Source organism: Boleophthalmus pectinirostris, unplaced genomic scaffold, assembly GCF_026225935.1.
Source record: "Boleophthalmus pectinirostris isolate CB_2022bp ecotype Guang Dong unplaced genomic scaffold, ASM2622593v1 HiC_scaffold_6, whole genome shotgun sequence".
In the NCBI taxonomy this organism is placed as follows: domain Eukaryota; kingdom Metazoa; phylum Chordata; class Actinopteri; order Gobiiformes; family Gobiidae; genus Boleophthalmus; species Boleophthalmus pectinirostris.
The window spans coordinates 23,703,181-23,718,928 of NW_026571447.1; the positions used below are offsets into that span (position 1 = coordinate 23,703,181).

Genomic DNA, 15,748 nt, shown 5'->3' on the forward strand with positions numbered 1-15,748 from the left:
TCAATGACATAACAGTGGCATGTCCCCTTATAATACATTTTGCTCTCTGAGACATTAGTGAAACTGTTGCTCATATAAACCTTACACTATCTTGATGAAGTGTAAAGAAAGTATTCAGGAGCAAGATTATGTTATTCATATCATTTTGACAAAACAGTTTTAACAAACTCCTAATAATTCTAGTAGGACGCGTTGTACTTATCATATATAAAATAAAATAGTGAGTATATTTTTGTCATCTTATCTTGGACTTATTTGTGGAATAAATCTATCCCAGCAATAATAAAAAAAAAGGGTTTAATTTATTTGGCATAATGTATCTGCACTTGTTCTTGCACTTCCAAATCTTTGTGTGCACCTCATGCCAGACACTGAAAAAACTGCAAATCAGTATTGCAAAAACAGCTTTTATTTAGACATACAGTACTTTATTAGCAGCTATAAAACATATTATATAGAGCGTGATACAGGAAGAATCATGTTCAAAAATATTCTTACAGAATTTTATTAAACAGTAATAAGAACTACTAAGTAAAACCAACATAAATATAGCACAATACTTTTACAGGAATGCATGGTACATATTGTGCTTCAGGAAAGCAGCGTGGGTGTTGTTCCCCTTCTTCTTCTGCTTTTGGGAAACTCACAAATAAAAAACATGGCACTATCACACTGAGTGTGAGCCCATGTCCCAGAGCTGAGCAGCTCCACACAGCTGGAGTTTGTGCTGGGAGGACTGTCAGTCCAGCCTGAGAACATCTGCAGGGGGGTGGAGTCCGAGTACATGTAACTTCTAGTCCCATTCTATTAAAACAATACAGATTGGACAATATGTTAAACAATATGAAACATACATAAAACAGTCCAGGCAATGTGATATCATCTCAGTCGAGACAACCCTCCCCCAGGAAAGTTACACAGTATGCCTTTAAATATCCATAATACTGACAACATTATAGTTTCTGCTATCAATGTATCCTCTGACAACATTTCAGGAGGTTCTATGGGTATAATTTACATTAAAGCACTTACAATATCTGACTTGGCTTTCACTCCAACATAAACCCGGGTGAGGCCGGACTGGCTGACGTAGTCTGCTAGGATTTGGTTGGTGTTGGGGGTTTTAGGCATGGCCAGGACCCCTCCCCTGAGCCTGCAGTTCATTAATGCATCCTGAAACATCTTGGGCTCCTTCACAAGAAGATAGTACCTCTCTTCTGTCTCTCTCAGCCCCAACAGCACTGCGCAGGGAGCAGAATTCAAGTTTTATCATAGAGTTGTTAAGATCAAATTAAAGCTCATACCATTTTTTACAAATTTGACAGCATTTCTTAGCTTGCCCAAAGTGATATCTATAGGTCCAATCAGCCTCCTATACTTTCCACAGTCACAGGTAGAGCCTAAATGAAGGCAATGATGTATGAGTGAAATAAATGCTATAGAAACTAAAAGAAGGATATACTGTTGTTTTCACCTGGTGTTCCTTTAAGACCATCAGGGCCATCCATGCCTGGGTCACCTTTGTCACCTGGATACAACACATCAAATTGGGAGCTACATTTCTTTGTGAATGGATGCTGCAATGTGTCAAGTTTCCGCAAGAGGGCAGTATAATATACATTAATAAAACTCTTAAAAAAAAAAGAAAAAAAAAAGTAGCCTATATTATTTACATAAACTATTTGAATTGACTTCAGATGTCGAATATAAAACATAATATTATAAACAGACTACACTTAATAAACAGTTTCTTTAGTGTCAACTAAAACAAGGTTAGATTTGAAAGTTATGGCTATGCAGTTTTACTTGTAACAGAAAAAATATATAAAATAGACTATGTTGACATAATATAATTGAGCATCATTAGAAAACAGACTTTTAATAGCCTTAAAAAAGCATGAATTAATATTTAATTTATAATGGAGAAAACAGTCTATTATGATTCAGTTTTAATTAATATCCTAATACTAGCCCCTTAAGCTTTCTTTTCTATTTTTTTCTATTTTAATAAACTATTTGTTTATTACAAGTTAAGTCTTTGTTCATGCTTTATTAAGGGTAATTAATAAGGTGCAGTTAGTTATAAAAGAAAATACCTTTGACTCCCATTGGTCCCATCTTTCCTATGTGCCCCATGTCCCCTTTAATCCCCACAGCTCCAGCATTACCTGCACAGATGAATAGATTTATTAAGAAGGCATTTCATTTCATACAACAGACTCAAAATCACTGTTGCTATTGCTACCAGATGAATCAACATGTATTCAGTCAAACAGATCCAGTACAGTTGCTATAGTCGTGTCTTTCATTGTGCTGTTATTGCAGGACTTTTGCCAGTTAAACGACATCTTGACTCTAGATAACAGTTCTTCCTCTCATAACAATGGCCAGCCTCTCCAACTGGTCTAACGTCTGGATTCTCCCACTGTTTCAAAGGTTCTCATATACTAATGATGATGTTTGCATTTGACATTCAAGACCTGCTGTTTGATAATTTATTTTGACTGTTGTGTCACGTAAGGTCATTATAAAATTGAAACCGGGATTAGCTTTTACACGTCTTTTACAGAAGTTACACATTCAGATTTGTTTTGCTAATTTGACTGTTGTGCATAGTGACATGTTTTTGTGTGTGCCTATTGTTTTTTTTACTATAAGTCCCAGAATTGTAAGCCCACACGTTATTGTAAAAATTACCTTGAATTTGACAGGTAATCCATGTATTATGTGTTGACGTGAAGTGAGAAGCAACAGAACAATCTCCACTGTTAAAAGCAAAAGCCATACAAAACAGTTGCACAAACCAAAGTTGAAAAGTTTACTGGCGATCATGTGCAGTATAGGCTATACTTTTATGCTTTTATTCTACAATTTTGGAAGAGACTCAAACGTCTTGGTATTTGTCTTTTACACTGTCAGACTTATAGTGTGTTCAACTGTGCAAAAACAATGTGCAAAGAGCAAAAGGGCAAGTGTAAGTGGAGCAACACTTTTAATCTGGCCTTTTACTGTTCTATGTTATGTCTCTTTATACATGTTTTCTATTTTGTATTGTCTTCTGTGTCACCTGCATAGGAATAACACATGGAAATGAGCATTTTTTTGCTATAATCAGGCATATTTACACTGTTTTTTTTTTATTACAGATGTTCATTAATATGCACTGTATCTATGAAGTAAATAATTAAATAAACTAATAAATAAATACTGGAGGAAAAGTATACTTATACTTACTCTTAATATAGAAATATCCTTGTAGTGATATTTATTAAAACAATAGTAGTAGCAGAAGTTGGGTTTGGCAGAAGCAGATGGAGTATCTTTTTTCAGGAAATAACATATGGACTTCCTTTGTAATGAGTAACACCATTATAATCAGCATAATGATTTTATTTTGACATTGCTCAGTTATGAGAGTTTATCAGCAAATATGAACACATTTGGGAGTTTGGCTTACATGCACACTGAACACATCTGAGACACATATGGAGAGACATCACAGCTCATCCAGCAGCTATTAACACATCTGCTTCCTGCACAGACACAGGTCAGCCCTGGGTTTAGCTATGGGCCATAACCACTGTCTGAAGAAGAAGACCTATTCTACATAGACAGAGGGAAAAGGTGACAGTATATTCATTTTCTGCCAGAATAAAATATGAGGGACTATTCAGTTTGCATGTTAATACCACACACCATTTTAAGGACTAATGGTCCTAAATGGTCCTTACGCTATTTTCTGACTTTTGTAATACTGTTGTTTCCTCATCAAAAACATACCTGGAGTTGTGTTTTGTTTCATTCAAACATGTTTAACTTACAAACCCTGCATATTTTCTACCTGTTCCACCTTGTGATGTCATGTGGTAATACAAGCGCTCCATTATGTTTTTAAACTCTTTTACACCTTCACTAAATATCATCATTTCAGCCCTGGAACTGCCAATGTCTATTGAACAAAAGGTAATAGGTAGCTGTTAACTTGAAAACTCCAACTCTAGGTATGCTTTGATAAGGTAACAACATTGTAACCTGGTTTAAAGCTCACAAGAGTCAATTTTGCATAACAGGATCTTTAAATTGTTAATTGCTATGCTTCTGAAACCCATCAATGAGGATAATGAATGAATGAATGAATGATCATGTTTGTGCGTTGGTAAGGTATCATGCTACTATTGTCACGATACACAGTTGAATGAATTACCTTACATATTAAAATCCCATGGTTATTCTAAACGTGTTAATGCTAATCTCTCAGTCTCATATTTGCTGTTGGTACCTCGATGCCCTGGCGGACCAGCTTTTCCTATGGCTCCTTCCTCCCCAACATCTCCAATCTCACCTTGGTCACCTAAAAAACACAAATAACAAATATTTACTCAGGGTAGACCAATATTTGTGTATGAAGGATTACTGTTGATAGAGGGAAATATAAAAAGTATTAATAAAATCTAACTGGAAGTTCTAATGAGGTGTTGAGAAAGGTTTGTGGGTTTTTTCCTCCCTCTCTGGCATCAGAAAGCATTTGGAGTGTGTATTAGGGATTGCAATTATGTCTCAAGTAGTTCTTGCCAGGAGGACATTAGATCTTATTTAGTGCTGTGCTTTGAAATAACCACTGCTTGATTAGTCTGGAGTGGTACTTAAGAAAATGGATTGTTCTTCTCTTTGGCATGTTTCCTTGGCATGTTTAGACAGATTTCTGTAATCCAATTTTAAATGAAAAACACACAGAACTCACATGTGGAACCAAACTAGAAAATCTTTAAATTTGAAAATAACTGGTTTTAGCATTTCAAATTTTGCACAATTTTGCACTTTGAATTGCATAGCTTTTTTTTTTTCACTGTATAATGTTCCAGTAACAATAAATACATGGTTTGAACATGAATAACATTTTCTTAGGAAACTTGATTACTCTCAAGTTTGCACCAGTCAAAAAGTATTTGTGTGGAAAGAAAAGACACTTGCTTCGCTATTTTAATTCATAGTAAAATACACATAGGACGCCCACTCCGATCTGCAGACCTGTACACACAATCAAAGCTGGCTCTGTGGTCTACAATATCTTGGATGAGTCTTGTACAAATAATCTCACTGTTTAGTGGCAGCTGTCTAAATACACATGGCTGTAATGGGACTTTTTACATTTTCTACATCACTAGAGTGGGAAATTCAGCATGCAAAATATTACACGCTAGTATGATTTTTTTCCAACAAAGGTGGTGGAGCTGAAAACATATCTCTCTTTTTTTCTTTGCGTTTATCAAAGCAAACCCTTTATCCAAGGCTTACATCATGTCAGTATGTTTTATGTTGGGTATACTCAGGCGTATGTCCAGACTTTTTGGGGGGTGATCCAAGGATGGCACAGAGAATTCAGAAAATTCAGTTTCATTTTGGTGAATGAATGAATGAGTGAAAATAAAGAGAAAAATGGAAAACCAAAAATATTATCTTTTGTCATTTCATTATTTCTGGCATTTCATAATTTGGTAAAAAGTGAAATCTTTCCCTGATAATCTTTACTTTCTGAATGCACTGAAACAACCTCTTTTATCCAGGCTTCGTACAGGCATAAACAGTTCACTGACTTTTGATCGCTTATGCATGAATACGAAAAAGAAATTCTTCTAATTCTGATCAAAGCCAGCTTATCCAACTTTGGAATAGTGGTGCTTTTCCATTTAGCAGACCTCCCCAGTTTGTACATGATGTCAGCTCCCCTAACACAGTCTCTGAATTATCTGGGAGCCAAAAGTGCATGTCATGGTTTTCAGTAATGCTTTTTTTATTGTGTACTTTATAAGGCCTGTCTGTCTGAATCAGCAGGGAAACAAGCTACTGGATGTCATAAAAGAACAGGCATACTGTGAGGAGGCTTTCCCTGCAAAGTCTATGAAGGAGCTGACTCAAGGCTGGTAAACAACAGGACACTGCATGCACCCAATTGTCATGATTAACATCGTAAACTCCAAAACAAATTACACAGGTCTTTCCTTAGAGTTTTCCATTTAGTTATACAGTAAACAGAGCTGGACAATGAGCATCTTAGCAGTTAGCCTTACCTTTAGCTCCTGGTATGAGGGAGTTAGTGCAGACTTCTGGTGAGGCAGAGAGAAAACTCATCACAAAAAGTACAATGAAAAATGTAGTAAGTCTTTTAGTGTGGTTTGTAGCCATTGTCCTCAAAATATAGTTTTGTGGTAAAGAAGCGCAGACAATTTAATGTCCAGGAATGTGACCGCTAAACTGCAGTTGGACCAGTGAAAGAGGTTCTAATGAGCAAACATGGTGCTTGTTTACAAAAGACTTATCAGAGACTTGTCATGTGTCAAATAACACTTCGCCTGCTGCATTCCTCTGCATGTCTGGGAAGCAATTGATTATCAGTAATGCTAATGAATGTAATAAATCATCTTCAGTAAAATATGTGATATAATAAATGAAATAATTCTAAACTCATCAAACTACTGTGTTTCAAAATATAATAATTTGAACATTCTATGGTTAGTTCTTTGCTTTTCTGTGACCTCAGAAATGAAGGGTACCAATAAATAAAATGCATTATAATAATTATTATTATAAGTTCTACTGTTTAGTTTTAATAATTTTATCAACAAAAAGTCAGTCAAATATATTGAATAAGTTTATACACTTAAACAAGCAAATATTTATAATATATTAGATTAAATTGCAACTAATTATGATTCTTCCTCCACATGTACAAATAACAAAATGGCAACAAAATTAACACTGTTCCGTTTTGTCATCATCTTAAATCTCCTATTTACCTAAATTATACAAAAACTGAAAAGAAAACCCACTATGCATTTATTCTGCAAATATTTTGCACAATTGAATCATGTGGTTTGTCATTTCTCGATGGAAAATGCAGGGCTTTAGAGGCTTTATGAGGAAGAGGATGGGTGGCTCGGAGCAGACAAGAGACAGACACAAAGCAGTAGAGATCAGGGGAAAGAATGAGATGTAATCACTGCAGAAGAAGACGCATTAAGACAAAAAGACATGCACAGAGACTGTGTGGTCGGACCATGTGACTTGGCCCTCCATGAGGACAATGTATTCTGGGTTATCTTTGGGTTGACAGCTAATCAGGCGCTAGATGGTATATTCTCAGAAGTTCAGTGAAAGGCTGCAGTTGGTAAGAAATCATTAATTGGAAAACCAGATGCCTCTTCATCAGGCCTGAACAACAGTGCTCTGAAGGCAAAAACTCGTCTTCGCAGTGAGAGTTTGCCAGACTGAAGCAGATAGATCTGCTATAGAGTTTATTGTGCTTGGCCTAGTTAGTATTATTGGTATTTATACAGGAAAAGAATTTGAGAACACCCAGGAATAAAGGGGAAATCTATTTTGGTTCATAATCAAATTCACCTGTGTTAATATATTTATATTGGGCTCTGTATTAGTGAAGTACAGTCTGTAAGCAATCTTTGATGTTGTTTTTGTTGAATCCAGATTTAAAGTCTGAATAGAGCAGAACATTTTGCTTTCTTTTGAGCTTCCTCTGCGGTAGACAAGACTGCACAACAGAAATGCGTCTTTTTCCTCTTATCATCAGTTACATTAGTACATATTTTGTTCTAATCCAAAATAATCTTAACAGTAAGTGTTGATGTCTTTCCGGGTATATTCATGGCACGCTCTTAGGCTGAGGTCTACAAAAGTGCAACATTCCTCCTTTATGCACAACTACATGTCTGCTGTGCTGAAGGCTAATTGTTTACATGTGGTTTAAATAGTGCTCTCTAATTACAAGCGTGATTCACACTCCTGGATCCTGGCTCCACAGTGGTAACCACACACGACACAGCAGCCATACTTCTGTGGCCTACAAACTCATGTAGACGAGCTAACAGGGCGATAAGTGCCCACACATGTGTCCATGACAAACTGTCATGATGTCGTCTGTGCAGAAAACATTCGGCTAACCCCCCTGGGCCATTTGCTATGGGTTTGGTGGGTGCAAATAACTAACCATGGCAACAGCCAAACACTGACTGATTTCATGTTGTGTAATTATGAAGACTTGCGTATCTGTTCTCTAGTCATCAGTGGTGGCCAAGAGTTGGCAGCCAAATTTGTAAGGCATGCAGTGACAAACATGTCCATTCTCTATTGAAATGCAGGAGGGTCCGGCACATGATTATAGTGTAACAATCCTAAAGCCAATAGAGGGGATATATTAAAAAAGTGATTCTGCAGAAATCCATGCTGTAACTTAGTTTTGTGCCAGAACTGTTGCACAGAGAACCTGGTTCCAGACTATATGTTTTAATTAGCTATTGAAAAAGTTGTTGCTCTATTGTTTCAAATGGAAACAGTGAAATGAAGTGTAACATTGTTGTGGTCAAGAGATGGATAACCGCTTTGCACTTTGTTGACTTTACTTCACTGCTTCAGTATCAAACCTCTGAGAATCAAGAGAAAATAATTATGAGTGGAAATAAATCAAAGCAACGATGTGACTAGTTACAATAATAATGCAGGGCTTACATTAAACCTTAAGGGTTGACTTTTAACCTGAAAAATGTTTGTGCTGGGAGCAAACCAGAGAGATCTCATACCAACGAAATAACAGCATTCAGACAAAGACGACACAAAGAGGAGCCATGTGTTGTTACATAAATGTTTGTTTATGTTCACCACATCTTAAATGATTTGGGTAAAGAATCTGATTCAGTTGCAATATCACAGTGCTGTATAAAAGTCTTCTGGGCACTATTGCCAGTAAAATCAGAATATTAAAATAATAACCTAGTTTTCAAATTAGAAGAACAAACTGTTTTTGTAAAGGCAATAGATAACATAGCATATGCAAATGCTCTTGTAAATAAAACTGTATACTAAACACATTTCATGTATTTTGCGGTTTGCACTTCCATATCAACCATGTAAAATGTAGCTTGTTGGGAGAGAGATTTGCATGTTGAAAGTCCCCATGGAAAGTTTGGACAAAGAAATACATTAACAAACATCAACAAAACATGATTTGAGTGGGAGATAGTCATTAAAATTAATCATGTAGACATACAAATAAAGCATATTTTAAACTCACGTGAGAGACAAGTTTGGTAGTACAGACAGCTTAAATCCATAAATGCCTGGAGAGTTCAGTAATACCACCAGACCACAGCCATTATTAACTTAATTCTATCTGAAATAAGTCACATCATTTGTAATGTGATTTCTGGGACTGCATCCCCTATGATTAAAGGCAAATGCTGAGTACAAACAGAGCTCATTATAAATACTTCAAATAAATAAAACTAAGAAAGGTGCAGCATTATAGACAGGAAGATAGTACAAAAAAATAGGTCATCGATAAAAATATAATACTGCAATACTGCATTCACGTAGCCTTTAAGTCACTTTAAATCATTTGGCAGACTGGCAAATCTGGTAAAATCTATAAAAGTGTGGCATTAATTTCATACAAAGAAAATTTGGGTGATACACAAAATAAAATGAAGTAAACAGTGAATTACTTCTGATTCAGTTTGTTTTGTTACTGTAGATGTAAACAAAGGTTAGTGACCTCACGTGCCTCAATTAACCATTTTGAGTAACAGATCAAATTTATCGGATTAATATACTCGGAGTGTAGCAATTCTACTACTATAACCACATGGAGACACTAGGTCCAGAGTGTAACTGAATTATAAACACAGAAATCTTTTAATCAGATATCCAGATTAAACCCCTCCTATAGTGGATTTAATACACTATTTTTAATGAATATGACTTGAGCAAGAGCTAGTATCTCACTCTCAATGAAACGTTGGATTACAGCAGATTTGGAGCTCTAGACCACAAATGACAGCATGCAAGTAGTTAGAGATATTAAACACAGAAATATGAGTCAGTAGGGTGTTGAAAATCACAACTGTCCCAAATGAACTCATTTCTTTCTGTGTTTTAACAGTGCAACTCATCCAGACCTATACAGAGAAGGTGTCAGCGGTAGCCATCGAGACACTGTTTTTGCAGTCACAATGTTTTGGTTCCCATCCAGAAGCCATTTTTGATTTGATGGTACTTGTTTGAAACCCAGGGACCAGTATCAAACCATCAAATATATATCTGTAAGTGTCCCAGCCCAGGAAACCTCTACTGCAATATAAACACCGAGCAAGGGAATCTGTGCCATAAAGTGTATAACTAATGTGCCATATCACCCTGCATATAAACCTCTGTATATAGGACCTCTGTGTACATAATCAGTACCACACGCCACCGCCCTCCTCTCTTTATTTATTACTTATTTTTTAAGTCTTGCACTAGTACTTACTAATTTATTCTATTCTTTCTTTTATACTCTTTTATACTACATTGTAAATATCCCACATAAATGTCTGTACTGAAGAGTGAGTTGCTTTCAGTCTCATTATGCTTGGGTATAGTGTAAATTGTGCAAGTGTATAGTGACAATAAAAGCATTATCTTCTATTCTATAAATTGAAAATGGTTTCTGGAGCAGAAATGTCTTGTCTCCATGTGAACTCTTCTCTACTTTGGATCACTTCTGAATGAATGAGGGATTAGACCATCTCATCCAAACAGCAAAGTGCATCTCGCCCAGACTCATGTTTTTACAGTGCACCTCGTCTACACTCATGTTTTACAGTGCATCTCTCCAGACCTGTGGTTCACTACAAACTGAAAACCCTTCCTGTTGGCTGTGATTGACAGGGGCTGAGTTTTGAGTCTGAGCTTCATTTTACACTCTGGAAATAACCACTATGTTCACCCACGATGGCGACATGTGTGTTTTAAGGAACATAAGTTATTAAATTAAACAAGTTCTGTTCGTAAATATGTTCTCAAAACCTTTCTGATATTTTACTGTTAACAGCTGAAATTTAGTCAAGTAACTATATCTACATGAACAAAAGTTTTTCTCACAACTTCCATGAACTTCTTCTTTGGTTATAAAATCCATCCTACGTATAGGATATTCCAGTTATTCAGTCTTTGCCTCTGACTGTATCTCTGACATATCCATCAGAACTATTTCGCTCATGTATTCTACAGCTTGTGGGAAAACCCTCACAGATGGCAAATCCCTTCCAGGCAGCACATTGGTCCTATATTTTTCCTTGATTTTCTCATCCACTAGAAAATAAATAAGGCTTTGAATATATTCTTGGAAGTGTCACCCCAGCACTCCCAACAAAACAATGAAGAAGCCGCTATGGCTGTGCTCATGCTGTCTCATCTGTACTGTAAGAAGACAAATAAGCAGAGTGAATGTGCCTTTGTCTGTTGTTGTGTGAATGAGTTAAAATACCTTGACAAAAACATAATGGAAAAGCCTAAATGGTGCGATCATATCACAGTGGGACAAATGAGTGTTTTGGAGAATTCCCCTTGGATCTGTGAACATATTGTGAACGTGGTTAGTGTTTAAGGGCTTCCCGCTCCTCCACCTCAGTGTGCTGGCAGACAGGCCTGTTTGTCTCACACTGGGCTTTGGAAGAGTGACCGTTCCAGCAACAATCTATGTGTTTTTAAAATGTGGAGTTTTTAATCCTATATTCAAAATATACATGAATCATGAGTGAAAAATGTACACCTTGAACGCTCCTGTTTGGGCTCTAAGTAGAACCAGGAAGTAAGAGCAGATTAGTCCTGGACTCAGGTCTCTGCACTGGCTTCCTGAGGCTCAGTGAACAGCTCTGCTTGTGTACACATCTCTGATGGCCTATCACTGAACTACATCTCTGATACCTGAGTGCCATACGAACCATCTCACACTCTGAGGACCTCAGGGACCAGCCTCCTGCTGGTGCCCACAGTCAGGACTAAACATGGGGAGTCAGCATTACAATTCTATGCAGCTAAAATCTGGACTTTCTTGAAGATGAAACGGACCTCTACACTGAGAATGTTCAAAGAGGTCCAAAACTGTGCATAAGACTTATTTTAACATTTTAATTGTAATTTTTAATGATTAAATTAATGGTTTGTTTACAACCTTTTTATGTAAAATACTTGCCATAATTTAAAACTAAGCCATTGCAAATTTAGTATAGAAATAAAGTAGACATTGTGCAAAATAAAATATATTGAAATATGCCAACTTGATTTCAGTTATATAAAAGCAGATTCCAAAAAATGGTAATTCTTCTTTTTCAAAACCTTTTCTTGCAAACAAAATCTCATGCCAAACTTGCAGCCACATAGGTTTTTTTTCCCCTTTTGTATTTTTCTTTCAAATGGTTTAGCAATGCCTCCACCAATGGAACAGATGCTAGTTTAAAATTTACAAGACACGTCTGACACAAAAATAAAAAATGTTCTTGGACATTTACTAAGATCTTTCTTTTTATGATGTTTTCTTCACAGCATAAATCACAGACATGGAATATTTCATTTGTGGTGAATGACTTATGAAATGACAACAGATGGCTAGCAGTTTTTGAAGACTGCGGTTTAAGCCACTATGTTTCTTTAGGCAGGAGTTGGTTGTTGAGTGTTTTCTAGGTTTATTTAATATTCTATGGCACTACCTATGACTTCCTGTCTGTGTCTATGTCTGGCAGTGCAGCTTGTGATGTGAGACCTGACTTCACGATGTGTGGTTTGAAATAGGCTCATGTTGAAAACAGAGAGTGAGAGAGCCCTGCTGAGCGCTCACACTCACCCCGTAAATCTGAGCAGCAGCTGTGAAGGAGGGGCACATTCTTTATGATGATCTCAATTAGAGCTAAAATCTTGCATGTTTAAAGGTGCACAGCATGTGTCTCCATAGAAATGCTTTACCGTACTTATTCAAAAACATTGCTTTATATCAGTGAGAATTGTAATGCTAACTGCAGTACATTATTTTTGAATAACTGCACAGGTAGTTGGGCAACAGTTAATCGCTGTTATATCACTATGCTGTGAGCATCACCATAGCAATGGGTAAACAAATGAACTACTGTTAGGAGGGACCAGCTTCAACTAAAACAGAAATAACTAATGCGTTCAACATCCACAGACAGCTAAAAGGTGGTCAGATTTAAAAGTGAACTGTTTTCAGCTGGTGGAACCATGGTATAAGTTGACTTATACCATAACTTGAAGCAGGATGTTACAGTGTTTTAACGCATAAAAATAACTTTAATTTCTCTTATCTTACATCTCTTCAAAGCCCAGGTGTTTTATTGCCAAAAAAAAAAAAAAAAAATCTTGAAAATGATTCTTATTGTGAGCAGCTTTGCCTCTCCAAAGATCGAGCTTGTAATTTGGCTTTGTAGTGTTGGTAGAGTTACTGGCTTCATAGAAACGTTAAATGACATACTGTGGAACATTCCAGGCAAAAACATCTCATACAATAATAACAAGCAAGTAGTAGACCCCACACCAGAAAAGTTACAGTGTTCACAATTCGTCTGTTTTGAAGGTTACCTCATTTAACCCCAATAGACTCGCTTTCGCTCATTTCAGGGTAACCCACTAAAGACAAACTGGTGTTAAATTAACACAAAAATACATTTTAAGGATTTAGCCTTAAAGAAGGTATAAAGTGGTATTACAATGATGAAGGAGAAGATAGATTTGGAGAGATTATGCTCTAAAAATCACATTTGGAACAAGCTCGTCAATTTGTCATGATGAATAAGAGAACTTTTGGATTTCCCTTTACTGTCAACATTCCAGTTTTTCTTATTATAATAAAAATGTGTGATTTAGGTGTGTCATGCACCGCACGATAAAAAGAACATCTGAAGTGAAAATGGAAACTAAATCAGAGCGATGACACTTCACTAACCTTGCCAATATTTCTACAAGTCTTTTCCATATCTTTACTGTATTTTCCTTTGCAAATGTCCTGAAATGTCATTACAGAAGCTTAATGACAATCTAAGCCACCGGCCCAAAGTGAGAAACACTCGGTATTCTCACCCACTTAAGTGTTATGTGAGACAGGCCCAAGTAGAAACAGCTGCCGTTTGACAAGAGGTGCCATGGAAAATCTCACACTAACTGCACACAAATTCATCTTCACATTAAGAAACTACAGTCACACTTTGGTTTGGATTTAAGTTAGTTTAGATGAAGACCCGTTTATTTATCTATTTCCAACAGTGGCTCAGAAGTTGTTTAATTGCACAGTTTTTCCCATGCAGCAGTCCAATGGCGTTTTAAGTGTTCTGTTAAAGTCATCTATTGATTTTGAGGGTGTGCTCGGAGCTCGTGTTATGGGATGAGATGGTCTGGATGATTATGCGCTCATCCTTGTTTCCACTTGGTCCTATGGGTTTAAATTTCTTTTCCTCCCCATCTCCTCTTGTCACAGTCATTTCAAAAACCTGCTTATTAACCTATTTTGCTCTACACTTTACACCTACTCCTACTTTTTGTTAGGCTAAGTGTTTATGGATATTATGTTCTCTTGGTTCTTTTACTTTTAACTGCTTTCTGTACATCCCTAAGAGAAATTAAAACTTTTGCTGCAGCAACATTTACGTTTCTCTTCTCAGTTGCCTTTGCGCCTCAGTGCAGTTTAACAGGAGGACTGGTCATGTTGAGGAGAAGCACAATCCTCTGGACAAATGATCACTCTAACATGACAATAATACATAGATGCTTGAAAATGCAGATCATTCAAGAGTCCAGTGATGAATGGACTTTAGGAAATATGTGACTTCAACTGTGTACACTGACTGTAGAAAGAGTTTCATATCACTTTTTTTTTTTAGGTTGAAAGCTTATTTTTGTATAAGTGCACAATCTGATATCAAAAATCGTTCCAGCTAGATAATGTCAACTAGTCCCTTATAGATAATGAGGTATCCTTTTACTGTCCCCATGAAGCTATTCTCTGAAGATGGTGAATAAATCAAGGCGCTGGCTTCTGTTCAGTCTGCAACCAAAGAGCTGACAGAATCATGTTTTTATTATGACTAAAACTACTTATTCTTTCATAAAATATTGACCAAACTATGAATAACCTGCAAGATTTCACACTTGAGGATTTTATAATCTTGGATGTCATCATTTACACACAGATGTTTGAGAAGCATAGAGTTACCTCAGACCACAACATGTGCTTTGGTGATTGGTGAGAATAAATCATTGTCACACTGTGCTGTAAGGGATCACCACCTGAACTCAGCACTAAGACTTTGGCTCAGTCTAAATATACTTCACTGGTGTTGAGATTACATTTACATTATATTTGTGTCTATAAGCTTTCACTTGACTGGTCACAAAATCATACTGAGTATTTGAGGTGTATTAGAGAGAACAAGGTTAAAATGTGGGCTGCCAAATACCACCCAAAGCAGATACATTACTTTTAAAGTTCCCATATTATGCTATTTTCTGATCTGTGTTCACAAAAAAAAAAAAACATACCTGGAGTTGTGTTTTGTTTCATTTATACTAGGGATGTAACAATATCCAAATCTCACGGTATGGTATTATCACAATATGCATCTCACAGTGTGATTTTTATGGCGATATTTTGGAGAAGTTGATGTAATTGTTGATGGGATGCTTTTTCGCTTTTAAAATACCCTGAAATGAATCATGGGATATGTAGTTCCTGATGTTTATTAGCTAGTGCTACTATAAAACATTTATATTGTTTATTATTGTTATAATTTATGCATTTAAGCAAAGGAACTTGTGAGTTGATATATTGTGACAGCCCAAGATATTATTGTGAAATGTTTGACGATGCGATATCAAGATATTTCGGTTATTGTTACATCCCTAATTTATGCATTTA

At 36.3% G+C, this 15,748-nt stretch overlaps 1 protein-coding gene across 1 annotated transcript; it reads right to left on the reverse strand.

Annotated features, from left to right (window-relative positions):
* Window positions 1-553: 553 nt before the first annotated feature.
* On the reverse strand, window positions 554-6,250 carry colec10 (collectin sub-family member 10 (C-type lectin)). The gene is made up of 7 exons (XM_020937624.2): window positions 6,069-6,250; window positions 4,280-4,351; window positions 2,097-2,168; window positions 1,475-1,528; window positions 1,305-1,400; window positions 1,033-1,241; window positions 554-804 (listed from the first exon to the last, which is right to left on the reverse strand). The coding sequence occupies exons 1-7, from the start codon at window positions 6,181-6,183 to the stop codon at window positions 592-594; spliced, it is 831 nt and encodes a 276-aa protein (XP_020793283.2). The 5' UTR covers window positions 6,184-6,250; the 3' UTR covers window positions 554-591.
* Window positions 6,251-15,748: the final 9,498 nt, after the last annotated feature.